Genomic DNA, 24,935 nt, shown 5'->3' with positions numbered 1-24,935 from the left:
TGCTCAGAAACGTACTGGGAGCCAATGTAGGTCTTTCAAGACCGGTGTTATGTGGTCTCGGTGGCCGCCCCCAGTCACCAGTCTAGCTGCCGCATTCTGGATTAGTTGTAGCTTCCAGGTCAGCTTCAAAGGTAGCCCCACATAGAGAACATTGCAGTAGTCCAAGCGAGAGATAACTAGAGCATGCACCACTCTGGCGAGACAGTCCGTGGGCAGGTTGGGTCTCAGCCTGTGTACCAGATGGAGCTGGTAGACATCTGCCCTGGACACAGAATTAACCTGCGCCTCCATGGACAGCTGTGAGTCCAAAATGACTCCCAGGCTGCGCACCTGGTCTTTCAGGGGCACAGTTACCCCATCCAGGACCAGGGAGTCTTCCACACCAGCCCACCCCCTGTCCCCCAAGAACAGTACTTCTGTCTTGTCAGGATTCAACCTCATTCCATTTATATCCTGCAAGTGTCAAGTGGTGGTGAACATTCTTCCCTGTCTATTGCGAGCCTTGTAAATTGCTCCAAGGTGGTGCTGTGTGTTTGGGTTGTGGCGTGTGAAACTTCATATAGCCACCATCCTTGAGCCATTGTTTCATTTATCTCTGTCGCTGTGTTTGATGTGAGTGCTCACTTAGGTATCCCTTTATTGCATTTCCTTTCAGAAGCAGGAAACTGCTTCATCAAAGACCTTACGGACCTGAAGCTGGAGGAAAATAAAAAAGCAGTTCTTACTTGCGAAACGAAGAAGCCGGCTTCTGCTGTGACCTGGAGGAAAGGGATTACGGACCTCAAGGCGAGCAAGAAATACGAGATCAGCCAGAAGGGGACAGTCCTGCAACTCACAGTGAACGACTTACAGGAGGACGACAGTGACATTTATACCTGTGACATTGGCGAGACCCAGTCGAGCGCAAAGGTGGTAGTGCAAGGTATGAACGTTGTGTGGTTTGTCTCATTAGTTATTGCCATGGGGGGGGGGGAATTCAGCCTGTAGTCCCAGCATTTAGATTTTGTCAAATAAATGGAAAAGGCCATAGTTGGGTGGTAGAGCACATGATGTGCATGCAAAAGATCCAAGGCCTAAACCTTGGTGTCTCCAGTGCAGCTGAGAAAGTCTCCTGCCTGAAACCCTGGGATAGCTCAGTCAGTAGAACATGAGACCCTTAATCTCAGGGTTGTGGGTTCAAGACCCATGTTGGGGGGCTGGACTAGATGACCCTCACAGTCCCTTCCGACTCTACAGTTCAGTGTTGCAAGTTACTGTCAGAAATTCTCGACAGATGAATGAATTCACTTGATATAAAGCAGCTTCCTGTGTTTTCTCCAGAGCGTGTAAGGAAACCAGAATACTGGAGCAGTTCTTACATTAATGTAATTTTGCCTAAGATGGTACAACAAATAGCCCAAGCCACTGTAGATCAGCCATTCCCAACCTCATGCCTTTCTGATGATGCTGGACTTCAACTCCCATCAGCCTCAGCGAGCATAGCCAGTGATCAGGGATGAGGGGAGTTGTAGTCCAACAACAAGAATTTATAATTTGTACAACATTTGTAGGGCACTATGTTGGAGGAAGGCTGTTGTAGATTGTAACCATGACTTGTCTAATTAAACTAGTCTCCTGCACGATGAAATCTGTATTGGCATATACTGTATTTACTACAACATGTAACTTTTTCATATTCTTTCCTTTATCAGCAATCATGGACGTGTATCTAAGTCTCTTTATATTACAGGCTTGTGATAAGTGAGAGGCACTTCTCTTTGAACTATGCCTTACAATGGAAACTTCTTGATGTTTTATTTTGTGCTCGTGTTCCTTTTTCCAGGCCAATAACCAAAGGCCTGGAACATGCATGTTTGATTTAAAGGTGTCTGCTATATGCAAGTGGTTGATCCCTACAACATAATATACGATGCACAATAGGTTTGGAATAAAGCTGAATCAGGTGACAATGGGTTGTATCGGGGGATGCTACTTTCAGATGCAGTTGTCACTCAAAGGATCTGCTGCTTTGAGGCATTTAATGAGGAAGCCACTCATGAAAAATGACCCAGGCATGACGACTGCAATAGAGGGTAAACTAGATGAAGGCAAGCACTAGATTCTTCTAATTTGTATGATGGTGGAAGCAAAAGGGTGAGGAAGTTTGCAGTTCAAAGCTCACCCCATTGGAGGTGAGATGCTTTTCACTTGGTGCTACAGCTCATTTCTGTCTGGATTTGATGTTGGATTCTGACCTGGAGACCAGCAGCTTGGACCACTCAAGCAAGCAAACTCAATTCTGCTCTGTGTCATACTAGCTACCCAAAAACTTCTTGGCTTCCCTGTATGGTCTCAACAGACCAATTTTAGGCTTTAGATTGGAGCAACGTCTGCATTACCTTGGAGCTTTCCAAGGTCCTGAAAAGAACATAAGAAGAGCCCTGCTGGGTCAGGCCAAAGGCCCATTTAGTCCAACATTCTGTTTCCCACAGTTGCCAACCAATTGCCTGTGCCTAACCCACAAGCAGGACATGAGCGCAACATCACTCTCTCCACCTGTGATTCCCAGCAGCTGCCATTCAGAAGCATACAGCCTCCATTCCAGCAATTGTTGTACTGGCCCAGAAAGTGCCTTTGGATGTTACTGTTACTTGCAAATATAAAGAAGGATCAGTGGTGGTGAGTGCCCATTGGAACTCATGGGCTGGAGCCAATGACAAGCAGAGCCAGGTAGTTTTAGTTTTTTCCCTATCCTTCTACCTCTTGAGTTCTACACAGTCAAAACAGAGACCAAGGGTGAAGAAACTGACGGGCAGTGCCTCCCTGAACTGGATGCAAGTAAGAAGGCAGACAGGCAAGAGCTGACTGAGAGCAGACTGGGATTGGTGGGGCAGTGTGCCATTCACCCTAGTGGACCAGCCTCTCCTCTTCAGGTGCATACTGTCTCCAACAGTGGAGGTAAAACATGACCATTGTGGGTAGTAGTTGTTATCCTCCAAGTTTATTATTGACCTGCCTCTGCAAATAATCTGTAAATTCTAAACCATTTTGGGAGGTGCATCTTTAACTTCCGGAATACCCTGTCAAGATTTGAAGACCCCTTCTCATGTATAAAACGGAAAGTGAGATATAGAAGGTGATACAAAGAAACGGGAGTCTCCCAGTGGTGCAGCAATAAAACTGCTAGCACATTTGCAAAGCTAAGAAGGGTCTGCTATGGTTTCAAATTGGATGGGGGACCACCTGTTGAGATTTCTGCATTGCAGGGAATTGGACTAGATGACCCTTAGGTACCTTCCAGGTCTACAATTCTATGATTCACTGTCAAGCCAAGAGAGCAAATATTCTCATTACAATGGAAATAAATGTTAGTTGTGTTGTATTAAGCACTCTGATTATCAATGCTAAGTTTGCAACTGGGTTGAAAATGATCTCAGACCAACAGACCAATTTTAGGCTTTAGATTGGAGCAACGTCTGCATTACCTTGGAGCTTTCCAAGGTCCTGAAAAGAACATAAGAAAAGAACATATAGTCTATTCTATGTGACTTCATCAGTGGACTTCATAGTTGAATATGAAATCAACTGAAGTGTTTCGCTTTGGACCAGAGAGCACTCCAGGTGTCAACAGGATCCAGAGTATTCTACTTGAAAGAAATTATTCTCCTTGAGTACGTAGAATGGATGCACTTTATCAGCTTATACAGATCTCTGCAGAATATAATCGGTAGCTCCATATGCCTGGAAAGAATTCACATGGTACAAAAGAAGGATTGTTGCTAATGTTGGTATACTTTTTTTAAAAAAGTTTTATTCAAGTTTGGGATTTTTACATACTATTATCTCCTTCCAATTTTAAATTTCCCATACAACCCCCCCCCCCCCCATATCCATATGCCAGGGGCATAGCAAATTTAGTTTACACCAAATGTCCTTTGTTCCAGTAGTTTTTTATCCACTTTATCCACTTATCGTGGTGGACTTGACCTTCCACGTTGTTTCCTGTGACATGACTGTGACAATGTCCGACTGAATAGGTTCAAACAAATAACTATTCCATGCCTCTACTGTCCATTTTCCTCTATCTTTCCAACCTAAAGCTGTCCTGTTGATATACTATGGATATCTGATCAACGTTAATTTCCACCTGTTCTGTTGTTTAAAGATCTTTTTCTGTTGTTCTGGGGCAAACTGAAAATTTGCTGAGAGACAGCAGCTTCTCCCACCCACACTCCCACCCACTACATATCCAGTTCTATTTGCTTGGAAACAGTTTTCCTCTAAACGAAGCTACAGAAGGATGTCAAGTTTCTAGAAATGGAAGATGGTAAACCGTGCTAGAATCATGATGAAATCATGTTGAGAAGGGTTCTCATAGAATTAATTCTCATAGAATTATAGAATAGAATTGCAGAGTTGGAAGGGACCATTAGGGTCATCTACTCCAACCCCCTGCAGTGCAGATTTTGCCCAACACGGGACTCAAACTCACAATCCAAGATTAAGAGCCTCTACCAACTGAGCTATTGCGGCAATCATCAATATTTCCTGTACTGGCAGCTATGGATGACTACATCTAAGAACTTGGACTAATAAAACCATAGAGGATGAAGAGGCCCATCTGTGTTCGTGTGACCTTTCTACAGGAAGTGTGGACTAGCAGGAAGGGAGAAAAATAGTCCTTTGGCTTGGATGCAAGTGTCTGCTTCAGAAGAGATGTCCCTCCTCAATAATCTTATGCTAGAAGGGAGTTTGAAATGTGATGTGAAATTACCAAATGGCAAATCCTACCTTTTTTTTTTTTTAAAAGAAAGATACATAACTCATAAGCTTCTTCCCAGTCCTTTGACTACAGATGTACTGCAACTCCACCTCACTGTCTACCAACAGAAACTATTTTTGAACTATCAGAGCATCTACATATTTGCTGTTGTCTATTACGCCAAAATCCACCTGTCTTTATTTTGCCAAAGTCCACATAGATACCTAGATGTGTATCTTATGTTATGTGCTATGTGTTAATTAGATATTACCTGCTTTGATCTTTACCATATGTTTAAATCAATGGGTGGGGAATGTAAACCTTACAGTTCAGGTGAACCTAATTGTATTATTCCCCCCCCTTTTTTAAAGCATTAAGTTATCAAGTTGGTAACTGTAATATTCTTAAGCTTTCCCCCTATGTGGAGCATAGGTGGTTAGAACAGTAGTTAAATGACATTTCCATCAGTTGAATTTTATTATTATTATTATTTGCTTCAAATTCCTTCTTGCAAAAGCTGTTGGGGAAGCAAAGAACCCACAACTTTTCTTAAGCCTCTCCTTCTGGCCCATGTTCACCATGTTCACACTGGAGCCAGTGTGGTGTAGTGGTTAAGAGCGGTAGTTTTGCAATCTGGTGAACCGGGTTCGATTCCCCGCTCCTCTGCATGCAGTTGCTGTGTGACGTTGGGCCACTCACACTTCTTTGAAGTCTCTCAGCCCCACTCACCTCACAGAGTGTTTGCTGTGGGGGAGGAAGCGAAAGGAGAATGTTAGCCGCTTTGAGACTCCTTCGGGTAGTGATAAAGCGGGATATCAAATCCAAACTCTTCTTCTTCTTCAATTCTGCATTTTAGCCCTTCCAGTTCTTTTCCAGCAAGAACTGCAGAACAGGGAAGCTGAGGAAGGAAGCAAGGTGCGGCTTACCTGTGAGCTTAACAAGGCAGACCTGCCGGTGCAGTGGATGAAGGGAAACCAAGTCCTGCAGGCCGGCGACAAGTATGAGCTGAAGCAGCGTGGCGCTGTGGCAGAGCTAGTGATCCGGGATGTAAAGAGTTCTGATGCTGGGGATTATACCTGCAGCGCTGGCGAGCTAAAGACCTCGGCTCGAGTGCAAGTGACGGGTAGGAAGAGCCACTAGTATCGCGGTGCTCAGTTATCTATGCCATAATTTAATAGGGGGCCTTCACAGAAATGCCATGCATGTGAAATTTGCTCACTGCAGTAGGTAAAGGGACCCCTGACCATTAGGTCCAGTCGTGGCCGACTCTGGGGTCATCTCGCTTTATTGGCACAGCTTCCGGGTCATGTGGCCAGCATGACTAAGCCGCTTCTGGAGAACCAGAGCAGCGCACGGAAACACCTTTTACCTTCCCACCACAGTGGTACCTATTTATCTACTAGCACTTTGACGTGCTTTCGAACTGCTAGGTTGGCAGGAGCAGGGACCGAGCAACAGGAGCTCACCCTGTCACGGGGATTCGAACCGCCAACCTTCTGATCGGCAAGTCCTAGGTTCTGTGGTTTAACCCACAGCGCCACCATGCAACCCGACCTCTCTGAGTGTGAGTTGTATGTTTTAGGCGACGTGCGTCTAACCATACCATTCTGCTTCCATCTGTCAGATGGTGGTGGTGGTTGCTCGTGAGTAACCAGGCAGGACTCTGACCTGGCTTTTAAAGGTTTTATTGTGCCAACTATTTACAGTGCAGATCTACAAAGTTCATGTCCATCTCAGTCACTTGCAGAATCCGGGAGTGGCCTCTTCCGGCTTCTCCCCCAACATAAGAACTTTGGCACCTCAAGCCTCCTCCTCCCCTCCTTGCGTTTCACCCCTCTGCGCAAGGTGGGCGACAGAAGTGGATTGTGTCCCTCCTGGCCAGCCTGGCTAGGTGAGGCGCTGGGACTCACAGCAGCATCCTCAAGCCCTTTCCTCACTTGGCTGGCCTCTTCCCTCTCTTCTCCACTGGAGTTGTGGCTTTTCCCAACGCTGGAAGAGGAACTGCTCCTCAGGAGTTTCGGAGGCTCTCTGTATCCCAGCGCCCCCCCCCCCGGCCTCCCTCCCCGTTCAATGGCAGCCCCCTGACATCATCACTCATGGTTGAATCTTTGGCCTATATTGTAGGGCTAAGCCTGTGTAAAGAAGTTCCATGTTTGTAAGATCCAAATTAACCATCTCTGCAGCGGACATATGGCAGTTGAAAGATGTGGTTGGGAATGCTTTCCAGATCGAGGGCCACATTTCCTCCTGGGCAGCCTTCCAGGGGCCACATGCCCATGGCGGGCAGGGCCAGAGGTGAAAGGGAGCAGAGCAACTGGTGCGAATTTTACCTCTGCACAGTAGGCGAGTTTCTACACCCACTTGCACACCTCTCTTCATCCTCCATCCAGAGAAACTGGAAGCATTCTCAGAGTCCAAGGACACATTCCAGCCAGGCAGAAACACCCAAAGAGGGTGCAAAATGGGCTTCTGAGGGGCATAACTAGGGAAAGGGTTTGTGGCTTGTGGAGAGTCCCAAGGGCCACATAGAGAGGCTTTGAGGGCCACATGTGGCCTCTTGGTCTGAGGTTCTCCACCACTGATCCAAAGTGATGGCTCTGATGATGAGGTATTTTTTTTGCCAGACTCCCAAGCAAGCCATTTCCTTTCTGAGCTGCTCCATGCTGTACCACTGCAGTTGGGTTAGGGGGCTCACAGGACAGAAAATGGCAAGTGGCGGGGAGATGGGTTGTAGCTAGACCTTCTCCCTGAAATGCTAGTTTTCTGTTGGCAGGGAGAACTAGGATTTAGACCAGGGGTAGTCAACCTGTTTATACCTACCGCCTACTATTTTTTTTAAATAAATATTTTATTAAGTTTTACATAAGAAATGAAATCACAAAAAATAAACAACAACAAAAACCAAGAAACATACAAGATTACACAACACAAAACAGCAAAAAGTATCAAAAAGAAGAAAAAAGAACAAAAATAAAAACAATTTTATCTTCATTATATTCCTTGCATTAACTTATTTCTCCGACTTCCCTAGACCTCCCTTCTCTGTATTCCAAATCATATATTCAGACAACAAATCCCTTCCCCCTGTCTTAATTATTTTTAATCTTAATTTTAGTATCTTAATATAACTTGATTTTCTTGTATCTTAAAATATTAGATCCTTTAATTTTTAAACTTTTTACTAATAACCTTTTACGTTTAATCTGATGTCTTCTAACATTCTATACCTACCGCCTACTAATGCATCTTTCTTGATGGTAAAATTTCCTTACCACCCACCAGTGCTCGATAGAAGGAGGATTCAGCTTGTGCCGTAGAACCTACTACCGCCCACCTAGAATCCTGAAACTCCCACTAGTGGGCAGTAGGGACCAGGTTGACAACCCCCGATTTAGACACTACCTCCCTGAAGCCAAAACCATTGACAAAATTTGAGTTTTCCATCTGTTCCTGCGTATTGGGGTGGGAGTGGGGTGGGAGTGGTCCTTGCTGCGTGTGGCTGTTACATGCAGTTCCGCCGCAGTGCTTAACTTTTGCCATTTCCCCTTCACCCTGGTTGTACATTTTAGCCTTGCCAGTTCTTTTTAAGCAAGAGCTTAAAGATGTGGAAAAGGAAGAAGGAGACACCGTAGCTTTGCGCTGCGTGCTCAACAAGCCGGACATATCTGTGGCCTGGAAGAAAGGAGCGACGGTCCTTCGGGCTAGTGACAAATATAAGATGAAGCTGGAGGGGTGTGTGGCTGAGCTGTTCATCCACAATTCAGAGCCAGAGGATGGTGGCAGATATACCTGTGATGCCGGAGATAAGCAGAGCACAGCTCAGGTCAAAATCCATGGTAGGGTAATGGGGATGCATCCATCTCATTATTGCATTTATTCCCATTTTATATGTATCTACTCTGAGTTTTAGCTTGCTTAGCAAATACGTGGTATACAATCCTACCAGCTTGATATTTTTAGGAAGTTCATTGGGGTTTTCCGTGCTGTGTTTATTACAGAGGGCGCCTCCAAATTGGGGAGTTTTTCTCCTAGGGTTTTTTTTGGTGCATGGGTCTATTCCGCAACATGTCCGTTGATGCAATAATAGTGATGGATTTATACTGGACTGTCCACTCTGGACTGTTCTGCAATGCATCTGCAGCGTTCCTGCATTATTGCTGCCTGCAGGGGGACTCTTGCACTACAAGATTGGGACAAAAAGCAAAATGCATGTCATTTGGGGGGTATGAAACGTTATAGGATTTCAGGAGGAAGTTGCAGGCAGCATGCCAGCCACAAAACGTTTGCAGGCGCAAAAAACATTGAAAATGGGATTGTGTATAACTTCCCCGATACCATCATGAGCACAATTCACCATGAATGCACAATAAAAAGCACATCTGGAGGAGCCTTTGCATGTTTGGAAGATTAGTATCCTGGCTTTTCTGTTGAGTGCGTGCTCTCAGGTAGGCTCCGCCCCTTTTAACTACGCAAAGTGCTCCGCCCCCCCCGCCACAGATAGGTTCATCAGAACTGAGGTTTGTCAGGAACCTCAAAGGGGTGTGATGTGGGGAGGCGGACCAGGAATTTCTGTCGTTGTCTCAGGGATCGGGGTGCCCTCTGGTTGATGGGAGAGTGGTCATTATTGAGCATTCATCCTGATTTGTTTGTGCGGAGATTAGATGACACCAGCTATTTAATGAGCAACCATTCCGAGTTGTTAGACAATGTTGCGTGAAAGGTGTTATCCCATACTTCCCCATAACTTTCCTTATGGTAAGAAAGTCCAGTCTTTGAGGGAGGTGATTTCTGTGTGTGTGCGAGACTGCCTAGTTAACTACAGCTGAACAACCTCGATTTGCCGGTATGTGGTGAATTCCACCTGGCAATAGCAATAGTCTGGAAGTGCCCTAAATCCTTATCATAATGAGCTAGGCAATTTTGTGATGACAGCCATAATAAGCTGAACTGCTTGGGAGTTTCAGTGGTTCATGGAGAGCCTGTGGGCCTAGGGAAAGAGGCGTAGACTAGACAAGGCCCAAGGGGAGCAGGGTTGGGACATGGAAGAGTTCAAAAGAATGATAGGAAGAAGAGTGTGCCAGAGTGGGGGATGAGTCTGAGAGGGGAATGAAAACAGGGGAAAGAAAGGTCAGAGAAGAGAGGCATAAATTCCCAGGGGCTGCAGAAAAGTTTAGATGTTTGATTTGAAACGACCATGTGAAATCTTGGGTTGGAGGCAGTGTCATGTATAACTGAATCAGATGCTAAAGCTGGCAAGTCACCCTCATGTGTGTGTGTATATACATTTGAAATCCCTTCATCCTCCAGCCATACCTACCCGCTTCAAAGAACCGCTAAAGAACACGGAAGCCACACAAGGTGGGATAGTTACTCTGCACTGTGAGCTGAACAAGTCTGCTCCAGTGGAGTGGATGAAGGGGGAGAAAGGTCTGAGGCCCAGCAGCAAATACAGAATGAAGAAAGAAGGAACTGTGGCTGAATTGACGATCCACGATCTGGACCTCAAGGATGCTGGGGATTACACATGTTCTGCTGCAGACCAAAAGACAACAGCTGTCTTAACAGTGAATGGTAAAAACACAACAAAGCTACCAGCCTTTTGGAGTGATTCTGCCATCTCCCCCAACCTGCTTAATTTATGTTTGTTACAAAGCTCTGTCTTCGGCTCTACTTTTCCTCCGTCTTGTCCTTCGCTGTCATGCCGGCATGCAGCCTCCCTGCTTTGCTCTTCTCCAGTTTCGCAGGTGTCGTAAGGTGTCGCTGTTGCATGCTTACGTGATTTGCAAAGTTCCTCTCGCAAATGACATGGCATGACGTGCACAAGGTATGAGATATACTGTGTGGTTCTGTCATCATTAAGAAAAGGTTGGCCGTTTCATATCTGAGTTATTATTTCAATTCTCTGGCCAGCCTCCTCTTAATGGGGCACCCCTTCATTCCTAAGGATAATCCCATTCGGAAGTTCTTTTCTGCCCCCCAAGTTGGAAATTGGCAGGATTTGCTGGAAGCATGTCCAGGATCGTTCCCCATAACTGGGGGGTGAATTGCACAATTCAGCAGCATGCCAGAGAGTGAGAGAGGCTCCCCATAACTTGTGGTTGTTGACACAGTATCTGTTCATTCTGCGTCCTTCAGCCTTGGCAGCACAGTTCAAAATGGGACTAAAGAATGAGGAAGCAACAGAGAGCGGAACAGCCACTCTGCATTGTGAGTTGACCAAGGCCGTTGACTCCGTTGAGTGGCTGAAGGATCAAAAGGTGCTGAAACCGAGTGAAAAATACAGAATGAGGCTAGAAGGTCGCTTTGCTGAGCTGACCATCCAAGATCTGGAACTGACGGATGCTGGAAGCTACACCTGCGTGTGTGGAGATCAGAAGACTACTGCAGCCGTGAAAGTGAATGGTAATGGACCTTATGCCCACAGTTAAAGCCTGCTAACAAACATGCTTAATCCAGCCGCTCTTGCAACATGTCTTTGTGGATCTCTTGCTGTTGGTCTTGCCAATGAGCTGAGGCGACAAAAGAGGGAGGTCCCTGGCCGCGTCAGTGTGATATCGTGCAAGCCACGCCCCCTAGGCCAACCGATTGGCTGGCCAGGGGATGACGCTGCCAGGGATCCCCTTAATCGCGCGGAGGCTGAGAGCCAGCCCCCGCATACGTGGAGAGGGCATGAAGCCAGCAACTCCACCTCCTCTCGAGTTTGGAAGTGGTTTTGTGGATCTCTTGCTGCTGGTCTCCCGGGGCTTCTTTTTCTTCCCTGTCCTCCCCCCCCCCCATATTTTGATACATAAAATAATGCAGTTATACCTCTCCCCGCAAAATGCCCCCGTGTTGCTGCTACATAGGGGTCTGGTGATGGTTGCGGCACAGCTAAACCTTTGTGTTGGTTGGTCTTGACGCCAGTTGCTTCCTAGCAACACGGACCTTCCCAGTGTGCTAAAGCATCAAAACCTCAGAGGTCCTCCAGTGATCTGACCCTTTCTCTCTACCCATATTGCATTCTTTAGCACTGCCTGTATTTTTCCAAGAAGAACTAAAAAGCAAGGAGGTTACAGAGGGCGAGACAACCACATTGCTCTGCACGCTGAGCAAGGCTGCCCCCGTGGAATGGCGGAAGGGGCAAAGGGCACTCAAACCAGGTGGCAAGTACGAAATTAAGCAGGAAGGTCCTTGTGCTGAGCTGGTGATCCATGACTTGGATGTAGCAGATTCTGGAGACTACACTTGCAAGTGCGGAGGACAGAAGACTACAGCTAGCTTGACAGTGAATGGTAAAGAAAAGAAATGTAGAGATATAACCTGTACCTTATATATAGTCAGACTTCTCTTGCGGTTTTTCTTCTGAAATTAAACCCAACAGTGCTCTTCCTAATCCACACATGTTACTTTCCTCCTCTTCCTCCTTAAAACACCCCTTTGGTGTGGATTCTGGAATTTCTTCCTCACAGCAGATGCATAGACCCTCTCAAGTGAATGTAACATTTACAGTTACAAATTTACACGCTCAGAAATGTTGAAAAGCTTCACTGGGTCTTCATCACACTTGGTTTACCTAAGAAAACAAGTCATGATGTTTTCACTCAGTCTTCATTCAGTGAGATCCAGAGAATTTCTGCATTGGTTGGAGCTGCGGGAGGAGGGCCTTTTGTTAAGACTTGTCACGAAGAATTGCTAGGGGGTATTAAATTCGTTCCCATCTCCAAATATGTTAATTGTTAAAGGCACAGTCAGACCTTAACTGGGAGTGGTGCCATTTTCAGTGTAGGATTAAGTGGAAGCTACTGGGATAGAATGGTGCAAGCAAAACCAAGGAGGCACTTTAGGTCAAGGCCACAAAAGGTTGAAGTTTATAATTCAATTCTGAAAGAATAGGCACCTCCAGGATGAGCGTAATTTAATGTGATGAAAAGACAAGCCCCAAGTAAATCACTACATTGACACCGGTAGCACACTTAAAATCGTTTGCTAAGAGGAGGGTAGTTCGCAGTCTCCAGGGTCTCAGTTTTGATGGACTCCTGTCCTGTTGTTACCTCCACCTTGCAGTCCTGCCGACACTTTTCACGAAAGCCTTGAAGGACGAAGAAGCTACGGAAGGCAAAGCCGCCACTCTGCGGTGCGAGCTGAACAAGGCCTCTGCCACCGTGGAGTGGAAGAAAGGACACAAGACCCTTAAGCAAGGCAGCAAGTACAAAATGAGGCAGGATGGCACCATTGCTGAGCTTATCATCCAAGGCCTGGAGCTAACAGATTCTGGGACTTACAGCTGTGTGTGTGGAGAGCAGCAGACTGTGGCATCTTTGGAAGTCAAGGGTAAAGAAAACAAGCTCGCAACCCACTCACCAACCTAGTTTCTACCTTTTCTACCCATTCTATTGTCAAAGGTGTTACCGTTATCCTTCTTGGCTTATTTTTGGAGTCTAGATCCACTCTTACGGGGCAGGACATTACATGACTGATAGAACTCAATATTTTCATAGGTGTGTGTGTGGGAGGGAGTCTTCTTAGATAGGTTGGAATCCAGATGTTTTGGGTGCTTCTTCTAAGGCCACAGCCCTTTTTAATTCCACATATACCTATCCATTCCTCTACTTCCTGTCTTTCTGAGGAAATGGATTTTCTAGGGAGGTTGAGACAGCCAATATTTCCCTGAATGGGTGATGCCTTTCGCTGCCTCTGAGTGGTGGGACTTCAGTGGTTGCATGCAGGGGTAAGGATCAATTTCTTTTTCTCCCTCCGCCGCTTACTTTTGCCCTCTGTTACCACCTTCTCAGCCCTCCCTGTGCTTTTCAAAGAAGGACTGAAGAACAGGGAAGCCGTGGAAGGCACCACCGCCACTCTGCGTTGTGCCATGACCAAAGCTGGTGTTGAGGTGAAGTGGAGAAAGGGGGCTGAGTCTCTCAAGCCAAGTGACAAGTACAGAATGAGGCAGGAAGGTGCTGCGGCTGAACTCTTGATTCGAGACCTGCAGGTGGAGGATACAGGAGATTATACCTGTGTTTGTGGAGACCAAAAGACAACGGCTGTCTTGACTGTTCACGGTAACCAAATGTTCCATGCTGCAACGGTGATGTCTCGGAATCTGCCTTCTCTCTGTAGATTTACTGACTTTGTGTTGCCTTTGTTTGTTGTTTCCTTCCTTTGTTCCTCTCAATCTGTCTGTTTCTCTGTCCGTTGCTTGTATTGTCTCCAGCATGAGTGTGGGCTCGTCCACACTTCTGCTTGTCCTCTGCCTAGAAAGCTCAGATCCCAGCGGTTTTCTGCTTGTCCCACTCCTTTACCAGGGAAAGCTTGCTCTTTAGTTCTCAATCGGAACAAACAGCAATCTGATGAAAACTTGAATGGCTGCCTGCTCTGATTGTGCACTGAAGAGTGGTTTTCCTGGGGGGAAGCATTGGGACGAGTGGAAGTGTGGATAAGCCCTGTGTCATAAATAGATCCTTAATGTTGCAGCCAGTGGTTTGCACTGAAATCCCAGTTGTAAAAATGTGTGTCTTCATTATCTGTCGGCAGCACTGGAGGTAGAATCTCTGCAGTTCTGGAGAACAGTGGGGTCTGTGTCAATAGAGCACTTTGAATGCTTCCTCCTACACACTTCTTGTTTACTGTGCGTCTGTCATTTATGTGTTGTTGTAAATTACCCTACAATAAGAAGCTATGATATAAGTACTGGAAATCGGGAGCCGTGCTGTTCTTCCACATCAACAAGTTCATTTTCTACGGCCTGAAACCATCTCTGGAAGATTTTTAACAGGACACTTCTTGAAAACTCAGTTACAACTGATTTTATAATATTATTTCATGCCACGCCAATCTCTATGTGGTATGAGATTCTAGGTGTTGCAAGCATACTTACCGGAGTCTGTGTTCCCTTTTGGGACAATGATATGTGGGTTTTTTAAATACATATATACAACGTGTGTCTGGATGGAGAGAGCGCAAAGCGTTCACATCCCAAGAGGGTCCTGTTCCTCCCATTGCTGCAGCCTCCGATTCCAAGAGACCCCAAACATCATGTATGACCTTCCCGCTCCCAACTCTGGGATTGTCTTTTGCGAATTACCCAGAGCTCAGGGTGGGGTCTCCCCCCTATATTTCTGGAAGAGAGTCTTCTGCCTCGTTGATGGATTTCTTGATGGGTTAATGACTCTGCCTTTGTTTCATAATGGCCCATCTCCAGGCATTTCCCTGGTCAAGAGAACAAGACCAGTCTGTATTTTTACACTGCTAAATCCATTGATTAAACATCAACAGTTATGAAAGCCAGGAATTATGAGGTTTGGTTAAATTCCAGCCCCCTTACTGAATCCAGATATTTTAGGGGAGTCTTGCCTCCCCACAAATTTCTAACAATATTCTATTTTGCTCATGGATGAGAAGCTAAAAGACGTGGTCCGTGGCAGTTGGACTATATTGCAAAAGGAATGCGACCTTTTCGATTGACTTGTAGGCAAGTAGTTGGAAATATATGGGGGGCGGGGAGAGAGAGAGAAAGTACTTTACCAAGTCACACAGAAGTGCACTATCCAAGTCCCCAAGCCAATGGCATTAATTTTAGCAGATATCGCTTCCAAGTGTTCTCACCACTGCAGCTGAAGAATCACAGTTTTGGTGTCCCGTCCCTCACACCAACTTCTGTTCATTCGTCTTTAAAACTCACTGTTTAGGCTTTTTGCTTCTATTTCTTATTTTCAATTCTGCTTATTGCATTCCTTTTTCATCCTTCCTTGCAAATTTTTTCCCATGGAAAATTCTAATGAGTTCATATTTTCCCCCATTTTAAGGGGCAGGTGAAATGTCTTTGATGTCTGGCAGTGTTTACTGTTTTTACCGTCCTTTTTGTTTGTTTGTTTGTTTGCTTGTTTTGTTTGCACAGTGTTCATATTTACATTTCATTTGTGTGTGTGTGTGTGTGTGTGTACATTTATGTCTCATTTGTGGGGATGGTGAATGCTACCCACAAACAAATTATTTGTGGTGCTTATCATCTGTCTGTAAGAGTTTGTGTTCTGAAGTTGGGTGAAATGAAATCATTACTTGTGATCTCATTTCAACAAATGATCAGTTCCACATTTCCATTTAGTTTCATGTCCAAAATGCTGTTGAAAAACCTGAAAGCTAGAAATGGCTGACATTTAAAATTCCCAGAACCTTTTCATTTTTATTTTTGCATATAATGAAACGGCATTGCTCTTTCAAAAGAGTTTTAAATGCTTTATACATGGTTCTGTTGTTGGTGGAAAGAAGCCATAATCTGCCATCAACAAAGCACTGCTCTATCAAAAGACCCTTCTAACGGAGGCAGGTGAACAGCTCAAGTGGTTCTTGGAATATCTGGGTCACATGACACACTCTCTATCAATATTACTCCCCTCAGCTGTGCCTGCACGTTTCCAAGAAGAACTTAAAAGCCAGGAAGCCACGGAAAGTGGGACGGCCACTCTGCGCTGTGAGCTGAGCAAGCCTGCCCTAGTGGAGTGGAGGAAGGGTGAGCGGCTGCTCAAACCGAGTGATAAACACAAAATCAAACAGAAGGATAATATTGCTGAGCTGATCATCCAAGACGTCACGGAGCAAGATGCTGGAGATTACTCTTGTGTGTGCGGAGATCAAAAAACATCTGCCTCTCTAACTGTGCATGGTAAATATTATACACATGTGGAATTGACAACATTCTACAAGATGTGTTTTATACCTAGATTCTCCTCAGACCATGTGAAATATAGTCCACCATTCTACACTGGGTTTCTGTTGATAGTGGTAATTATCCTGTTTCTTTTTCCCAAGTCACATTTTGTTGTTTCTCTAAGTGTACCAAAATTGATGCAAAAGCTCTAGCTATAATTTACTCTTAACGTTTGGGAGCAACTTAGTCACTGTTGAGGTTCCCATGGCCCAGACATCAGCAGCAACAAGATAAGGCAGGATATTTAACCATGCTCTGTGTATATATGGATAATAACATTTATTTAAGGAACTTGAATCGTTCCAACCATAGTCTCCTCCTATAGCTCACCGAGCTGTAGCATGGGGTGGTACGTAATCCATTTTTGGACGCAAGTCTCTGGTACACACTTTGTATGCTGGGAATGGTGGAGGGTGGGCGGCTGGAGAGGAGGTTTTCCTCAAAGCAGCTGCAGGTTCTCAATACCGCCCACTAGATCCTCAGCCCAGATGCTCTGTGGCCGGGTTTACGGGACGAGGTAAGTCAAACTTTGGTTACAGCTTGTGGTTACTGATGAGAAAGTTGGACCACAAGTCCCAGTTTGGATCACATGCTAAGCCTAGAACAGCGGTTCTCAACCTGTGGGTCCCCAGATGTTGTTGAACTACAACTCCCATCACTCCTAGCTAGCAAGGCCAGAGCTCAGGGATGATGGGAGTTGTAGTCCAACACCATCTGGGGACCCAGCAGTTGAGAACCGCTGGCCTAGAAAAAGGAGCAGAGAGGCTGCGGTCTCCTCTCTGGGTGCTCACGCATTTGTGTAGTCTTGCCTACCCAAGGTTTGGTTTAGTGCGCTGGGTGAATGCTGCCAACAGATGTGTGCATGGATGTTTGGTGGAGGTGGGAGTGGAGGAACTGGCTTCCTTCTGGCCTGTTTTGCTGTTACTGTGTAGATGTCGTACACAAAACTGGTAGAACGTTGCCTCAGGAGAGTGAGGAAAATTCTCAGGGATGATTCACACCCTTAGGCTGTTGGCTGCTGAATGAAAAGATAACAACAGGGCAACTGACTTTCGGATTTGGTGGGTGTGCGTCAGTAAACGAGGGGAATTAAGACTAAGAGAGCTGAGTGGGGGGTGCTCATGTAATCTCACTGTACAGTGGTGCCTCACAAGACGAAATTAATTCGTTCTGTGAGTTTTTTAGTTCTACGAGTTTTTTCGTCTTGCGAAGCACCGCTGTGTATTGACGGTTTCCCGTAGGAATGCATTGGCAGTTTTTTTAAAAAGGCGCAAGACGTTTCGTCTTGCAAAGCAAGCCCATAGGGAAATCCGTCTTGCGAAGCAACTCAGAAAACGAAAAACTCTTTCGTCTTGTGAGTTTTTCGTCTTCCGAGGCATTCGTCTTGCGAGGTACCACTGTATACAAGTTGTACAAGTGACAATAAAGTATTTAAATGTGAAGCTGGGACAGAGGTGGCTGCATTAGGAGCATTTAATTCCACATGGTTACCAAGCTAGCCAGAGCTTTCCAAGGAGGAGCATAAGGGGGCATATAGTATTGCGTGTGCTTTTCTCTGGGGCTTGGGGGGAAGAGGAATATAGAGGAAAGGAAAGGAGCCTACAGGCTAGATGATATGGAGCGACAGGCATTTTGCAGGGCTAGTGGGGGAGGCATAAAAGTGGCCCTCGTTGCTAAAAAACGTGAAGCAGCCCTGAGCCTGTTTTAGAAGATTGCACCGTGTTTTACAAATAATCATAGCAGACACAAGATAGCATAGACATTCATTTCCTTAACCTAATATTGACTTGTTAGTATGTTTAGGACCTGACTGTCCTCTATGCAGTTTCTGTCAGTTATCATTTGCAATACTGTTTCTTCTGACTGTCTTGGACAGTCTTCCCAAATTCTCGGAACTCCTTCTACTTACAGAAGCAGTTCACCTGGGTTGGTGAATTATGCCATGGAGACCATGCAAAACACAGAGGTGTACAGTGCAAGTCAACCCTGAGCCACAAGGCAGGGAACCCTCATGTTGCAGCTCATTGGTCAATTCTAGCAATATGAGCATGAGAAGTCCAAGGAGCGAGCAACTATCTGTCTTCAAGAACCATGGCCAAAAACTGGGGACAATTATAGGTTCTTCTTTCTTCTCAGTGGCATGGTGTACTTAAGGTTCCATGTACAAGTGTATCATTTGCCCTCCCTCATGCTGATACCTTCTTGGAAATCAGAAAAGCCATACTGTAAATACTAGGGTAAGTGGTGGATAAGAGGAATCTCCTGGAATCTCCCAACTGCTGTGAATTTTAATGTGCTCTTTGTGATCTCCAGCCCTGCCTCCACGCTTCAAAACAGAGCTGAGCAACCTGGAGGTTGTAGAATGCGGAACAGCTACTTTGCGGTGTGAGCTGACCAAGGCAGCGGCTCCAGTGGAGTGGAGGAAGGGCAATGAGGTGCTCAAGCCGAATGACAAATACGAAATGAAGCTAGAAGGTGCTGTGGCTCAGCTTGTCATCCACAGTTTGGAACTGGGAGATGCTGGAGATTACAGCTGCACCTTTGGTGACCAGAAGACCTTGGCTTCCTTGAGAGTGAATGGTACTATTAATGGTTCTATTTCCTGTTTGTGAAATGCAACATGAGTAACTGCAGGAAAAACAGGCATCCTTATCGGTCTGTCCTCCTGGACTCTCCGATGTAGCTAAAAGATCTAAAGAGGTTTACAACACTGATAGGCTGAGTATTATTGCTTGTATTTTGAGAGCCAGGGCAACAACCAAAACATGCAGAAACTGTCAGGAGTTCAGCCTACGCTCAAGTAGGACCCTGGCAGAGACACATGCCCAACTGGCATGTTCCCTCCCTCCTGGTCGATCGTTCGGGAGCTTCAAAAGCTTTCTTCTGCCCAAACATCACAGCCACTGATGCCAACAGACATCTGCACACTTAGGGATCCGCAGAGTTTGCACAGTTGCACAACAGACCTCAGCAATTCAGCATTTTGGCTAATCTAATTTTATTTACATTTAAACACACACGGAGCACAGCAACATGGCTCCCTCTCTCTCTAGCATCACACAGCAAAGAGAAAAAGAACAAAGGACAATAGTCCCACTTCACAGAACACAGTAACGCAAACATCCTGTCTCCGTCACTTCCCATTCTGTGGAGTCAAAACATATACTGTCATGTGAAAGACAACAATCCCATGACTGTAATCGTGGAACAGGAATTCTAACAGAAACCAGGGAAACAAGAGTGCTGTATTCTCAAGGATGTAGGTAATATAGAAGTACATAAAAGAGGCACACAGTAGGTTTGGGCTGAATGGACATCCAGCATAATGAAGGTTCTGCTGCATTGTCGCTTCTGCTATCCTCCATAGTTAATGTAACCAGGTGGCCATGGAGTAATCTTGGTAATATACAACTGATACTGATTTTACTGGTATGTTGATTCAATTGCTGGGAATTGCAGAGAATTGTGGAGGAGTGTCTTTAAACCTCCCAGACTCTCAATGTTATGTAAGAAACGTTTTTCAGATGTTGACATTCACTCAATATATTCATTCTAAACTTCTTAGCCCTCCCTGCCCTTTTCAAGAAAGGCTTGGAGGATCAAGAGGCCTTGGAAGATGGGACGGTTGCTTTCCAGTGTGAGCTGACGAAAGCATCACCAGTGGAGTGGAAGAGGAAGCATAAGTCACTCAAACCGAGTGACAAGTACAAAATGAGGCAGGAAGGTGCTGTCTCAGAGCTTGTGATAGTCAGCCTAGAACTTAAGGATGCTGGAGAGTATTCCTGTGTGTGCGGCAACCAGACAACAACTGCGGCTCTGACAGTGCACGGTAAATCAGCGTGTCCTAAATGTCCGGGAAGTCTGGAAAACCCTGGTCGTTCTTCCCTTCCGGTCCTCTGTGTGTGTTGACGTCGCATTCTCCTCTGTGATGTGTTTTGTCATATCTTCCTAACTCACTGGATATCCCAGTGCATGTTCCTGCACTGGTCACCCCCTTGGTCTATCTACTGTTTCCCCTCTATTCTAGAGTGGTGATTTTCAGACTCTGTTCTGGGGGGGACCTAGAACTCTTCAGAAGGCTGTTGAGGGTTCCTCAGTTAGAAGATCTGCAAAGGAAGATGAGCTTCCCTGATAGACAGCCTGCCCCACCACCAGCTGCAGGATAATTTTTACTCTTGGGTCTTTTCAGGTCTGTGTGTTCCTCTAGAACATTCCCCGTAACCTCTGCAATGAATAAGGATTCACTAGCAAACCAACAAGTAGACAAATAGATATAGAAAAGGTTCCCCAAAGTTAAAAAGTTTGAAAACCATAATTCTAGAGCATCCTTGCATTATTGCTCTCCTCGAAAGACCTCATGAATTCCCATTGCTTTGTTTTGACATGGAGTGTTCCGTCGTCTGGCTAATGCACATTAACGATATCTCTGTGGCATGTCCACTTCTGTGGTGTGTTGTGGTCTCACTTCAGCTGGAAAGGATACTGGCATGAACCTGCGTTAAACAGTAGCAGCTGTGGAGATCTGTTCATTTCACCCACACTGAGAGAACACAAGGTGGCTGAGAGTATTTGCTCCTTCCTTGTTCCTTAGCCTTGCCCATAGTTTTCAAAGAAGAACTAAAGTGTACGGAAGCTGTGGAAGGCGAGGTGGTCACCCTGCGCTGCAAGCTCAGCAAGCCTGCTTCCGTCGAATGGAAGAAGGGCAGCCAGTCACTGAAGCACGGTGAAAAATACACAATGAGGCAGAAGGATGTCATAGTGGAACTGCTGATTCATCACCTAGAAGAGGAAGATTCTGGCGATTATACCTGTGTGTGTGGAAACCAGCAAACCACAGCTGCCTTAGCAGTACATGGTAATGCCATATATTTTTAAAGAACCATAATGTTTTCCACCATCCCTTCACCCAATTTTTTTGGTATGTTGCTTGTCTTTGAAGAACACCCATTTTGGACTTCTCATGTCCATCGCAGTGGGCATCTGGGTAAGTGTGCTTTAACAGGCTCTACGTGTTGTATCCCTCAGTTCCACCAGCCCTCTTCAAAGAGCCCCTAAGGAATGTGAAAGTTACAGAAGAAGGAACAGCCACTCTGTGCTGTGAACTAACTAAGGCTGCTCCGGTGGAGTGGATGAAGGGGCAGCATTTACTCAAGGAAGGTGATAAGTACAAAATGAGACAGGAAGGCTCTGTTGTTAAGCTGCTGATTCAAGATCTGGAACTGACAGATGCTGCCGAATATACCTGCGTCTGTGGAGACCAGAAGACAGCAGCTTCCTTGACCGTGCATGGTAAAGAAGTTAAATGGGTGGTTACCTACCATCCCACTAACTGTACATTATCTGGAGTTGGATTTAACTTCCACATGTTTGTGTGCGCCATCCGTATCTATGTCATTTCTGTGACGTCGTCTCTGATTGTTGGGCATGGCCTGTCAACGTTTGTCTAGGAGCAATCGTCGTTGAAATAAGTTACATGTTCCCAATTCATTTTGATGGTGTTTCCTCAAGATAACATTCTCTGTCTTGTTAAATTTACCACTGGCTTCCCATAAATGGTGAAGACAGGAAGCTGTGTTTGCAATCACAACAAGTTGTTATCAGCTTCCTGCCTTTAAAGCCTTCCTATGTGTTTTGATTGTCGTTCGCTCATGTTGTGTGGTCCACAGTTCTCCTCCCAAGTGGTCACTTGTTGTTTTAAGTGCAATGATTTTGTTCTGTGACCCTCAGCCTTGCCTGCAAGGTTCAAACGCAACCTAAAGAACGTGGAAGCAGCGGAAGGTGGCGTGGCCACACTGCAGTGTCAGCTGACCAAGGTCGCACCCGTGGAATGGAAGAAGGATGGCCAAGTACTCCAAGCTAGTGAAAAGTGGATCATGAGACAAGACAGTGGCGCTGTAGAGCTGGAGATCCATCTGCTAGATCTTCAGGATATGGGAAACTATAGCTGTGTGTGTGGAGACCAACAAACTACAGCGTCTTTGACAGTCAATGGTAAACTATGGGTTGCGAATTAACTTCTCAGAAAATTTGCTAATTTCACCCTGAATAGCTGTGTCTGCCTTCCCTAACCTAGTGCCCTCCAGATGTTTCAGACTACAGCTCCCATCAGCGCTGGCTGGGGATGGTGGGAATTGTAGTCCGAAATATCTGAAAGACACAAGGCGTAAGACAGTGCCCACTCTAGTCTGCAGCATAGTGAGCATGCCCTTACAAGTGCCATGGACTTCCAAAACTTGATTCATAATGCATTTAGCACAGCTCACCACTGGTCCAAACTTTTGGAGATGTTCACGCGCTCTGCTTCTTTTGTGTCCCGTAGCTCTCCCTGCGTTTTTCAAGGAAGAGTTAAAGAGTGAGCAGGTTGCAGAAGAAGGCTCAGTAACACTGCGCTGCAGGTTGAGCAAAGATGCCCCAGTGGCGTGGAAGAAAGGGCACACCCTGCTGAATGCAGGTGGCAAGTACATCATGACGCAGCAAGGGGCTACTGCAGAGCTGACTATTGATCATGCAGAACTGCAGGATGCCGGAGATTATACCTGTGTATGCGGAGACCAGCAGACGACAGCTGCTTTAACTGTCCATGGTAAAAGCAAAAGGCCAACCTTGATTAGATGACTTCCTAGCATCACTTCTAAAACTTAAGTTTTGTGCAATACCTATCTCAACTCTCTAATATCCTTTTATAATTTTATTTTTATATTTTTAAATTATTTTGTCTTCCCCCTTCTCCCGCCACCAAGTAGGAATGGGACAAGACAAGATTTTCTCCTAGTTGTTCTGTACTTATAAAGTCCCTCTTACTTTGATCAGACCATTCTAAAACCAATAGACTGGGCAGGGAGTGGGGTGGATTCGTAGGAGTTTGAAACACCAATGTCTGTAGCAAGCCTGAATCCTGAATTAAAATTGCTCCTTGTTGCTGTCATTGTTGGTTTCTTTAATAGGGATTCTACTCTGAATTAAAATAAAAGTGTAAAATAATAATGGGAAGTTACTGTTGCATGTCTAATTTGCCTGGTTTTCCGTTTTCTTCTTCATTTGGTTCTCTTCTTCTCCTGTGGCCCGGAGTAGCCACCTGTATAAACGCCTAACAGTCCCGCTATCTGTTGCATCCTCAGCCTTACCTGCCTATTTCAAAGGTGAACTAAGGAACCAGGAAACCACCGAAGGCGAATCTGCTGTTCTTCGGTGTCAGCTGAGCAAAGCGGCACCAGTTGAGTGGAGGAAGGGGCAGCTGGTCCTCAGACAAAGTGAGAAATACACACTAAAGCAGGAAGGCGCCATTTCAGAGCTGCTGATCCACAGCCCTGATGAACAGGATGCAGGAGAATATACCTGTGTTTGTGGAGACCACCAGACCTCTGCGACCCTAAGAGTCAATGGTAAACAATGCTACTTGACAAACAACGGGCTTTTCACGCTGCCTTGTAATATCGCAATTTGGGAAGCAAACTCCACCCTCTCCTTCATCTCACTACTGTCCCTTTCCACATCTTTTCCCTTTGGAATACCATCCTCTGTCTCTGTTGAACTGGTGGTTGTGTATCTGCAAGAAGACCCCTTCATCATTACCATTTCCGCTTTTGATGTCCTTGCGTCAACTACTTTTGTGTTGCTGTCTTCCAATGGCTTCCATCCCTGTTTAAACTATGTGCATGTGTGTGTGTGTGTTCCACTGGTAATGCATAGAGCAGTTCTGGTTGTCTGTGTTCAGCTATTGTGCACCTTATGTGTATCACATGTCTCTGTTTGTTTATGTCTTATTGTTGAGCACCATAGAAGATTGATCACACATATGCCAAGCAAGCATTGTCTTCTGCAACCACCAAGCGAATGGGAATCAGGTGGAATTATGTTGCCCAAAGGAATCCATCATATGATGGGAAACCATTGTTGTCAAATCAAGGGCTGCTGCATAGATATACAGTGGTACCTTGGTTTAAGAACAGCTTAGTTTATGAACAACTTGGATTAAGAACGCTGCAAACCCAGAAGACGGCATTTTGGTTTGTGAACTTTGCCTTGGAAACAGAACATGTTCCGCTTCCTGTTGAGTGTGTTCCATTTGTAAATCAAGTCCCCCGCTGCTATGGGAAAGCACACCTTGGTTAAAGAACACTTTGGTTTAAGAACGGACTTCTGGAACGGATTACGTTCGTAAACCAAGGTACCACTGTAGTAGTAATTACAGATTGAATTTTGAATGTTATGAAGAAAAGCCTTTTTTCACACAAGAGCTGCACAGTCAGGAAGTCACAGAAGGCGGAAGACTCACTCTGGTACTTGAGTTGACAAAGGCTGATGGTTTGGTGGAGGAAAGAAAGGAGCATAGAGGTCTCAGACCCAGCAACAAGTGCTTCATTAAGCAGGGAGACCCATTTGTTTCTGATGTAGATTCCAAGAGTGTTGAAGAATATACTTGCAACCATGGAGACCAGAAGATGACAGTCTCCTTGACAGTCAACAGTAAAATTGCATTGTGCAAGTACTGTGGGATGAGTATTTTATTGC

At 45.5% G+C, this 24,935-nt stretch overlaps 1 protein-coding gene across 1 annotated transcript in view; it reads left to right on the top strand.

Moving 5' to 3' along the window:
- Window positions 1-24,935, top strand: part of OBSCN (obscurin, cytoskeletal calmodulin and titin-interacting RhoGEF) — a 263,533-nt gene that overhangs the window by 85,698 nt on the left and 152,900 nt on the right. The window contains exons 33-48 of the mRNA XM_083405850.1: window positions 656-922; window positions 5,598-5,864; window positions 8,311-8,577; window positions 10,049-10,312; window positions 10,877-11,143; window positions 11,749-12,012; window positions 12,785-13,051; window positions 13,513-13,779; window positions 16,116-16,379; window positions 18,738-19,004; window positions 19,990-20,253; window positions 21,016-21,279; window positions 21,450-21,713; window positions 22,152-22,415; window positions 22,744-23,007; window positions 23,543-23,806. Coding sequence (XP_083261976.1) covers window positions 656-922; window positions 5,598-5,864; window positions 8,311-8,577; window positions 10,049-10,312; window positions 10,877-11,143; window positions 11,749-12,012; window positions 12,785-13,051; window positions 13,513-13,779; window positions 16,116-16,379; window positions 18,738-19,004; window positions 19,990-20,253; window positions 21,016-21,279; window positions 21,450-21,713; window positions 22,152-22,415; window positions 22,744-23,007; window positions 23,543-23,806 — 4,245 coding nt within the window. The remainder of the gene's footprint in view (window positions 1-655; window positions 923-5,597; window positions 5,865-8,310; window positions 8,578-10,048; window positions 10,313-10,876; window positions 11,144-11,748; window positions 12,013-12,784; window positions 13,052-13,512; window positions 13,780-16,115; window positions 16,380-18,737; window positions 19,005-19,989; window positions 20,254-21,015; window positions 21,280-21,449; window positions 21,714-22,151; window positions 22,416-22,743; window positions 23,008-23,542; window positions 23,807-24,935) is intronic.

Source organism: Podarcis tiliguerta, assembly GCF_965153285.1.
Source record: "Podarcis tiliguerta genome assembly, chromosome: 12".
NCBI lineage: Eukaryota > Metazoa > Chordata > Lepidosauria > Squamata > Lacertidae > Podarcis > Podarcis tiliguerta.
This window is presented reverse-complemented; position numbering and strand designations above follow the sequence as displayed.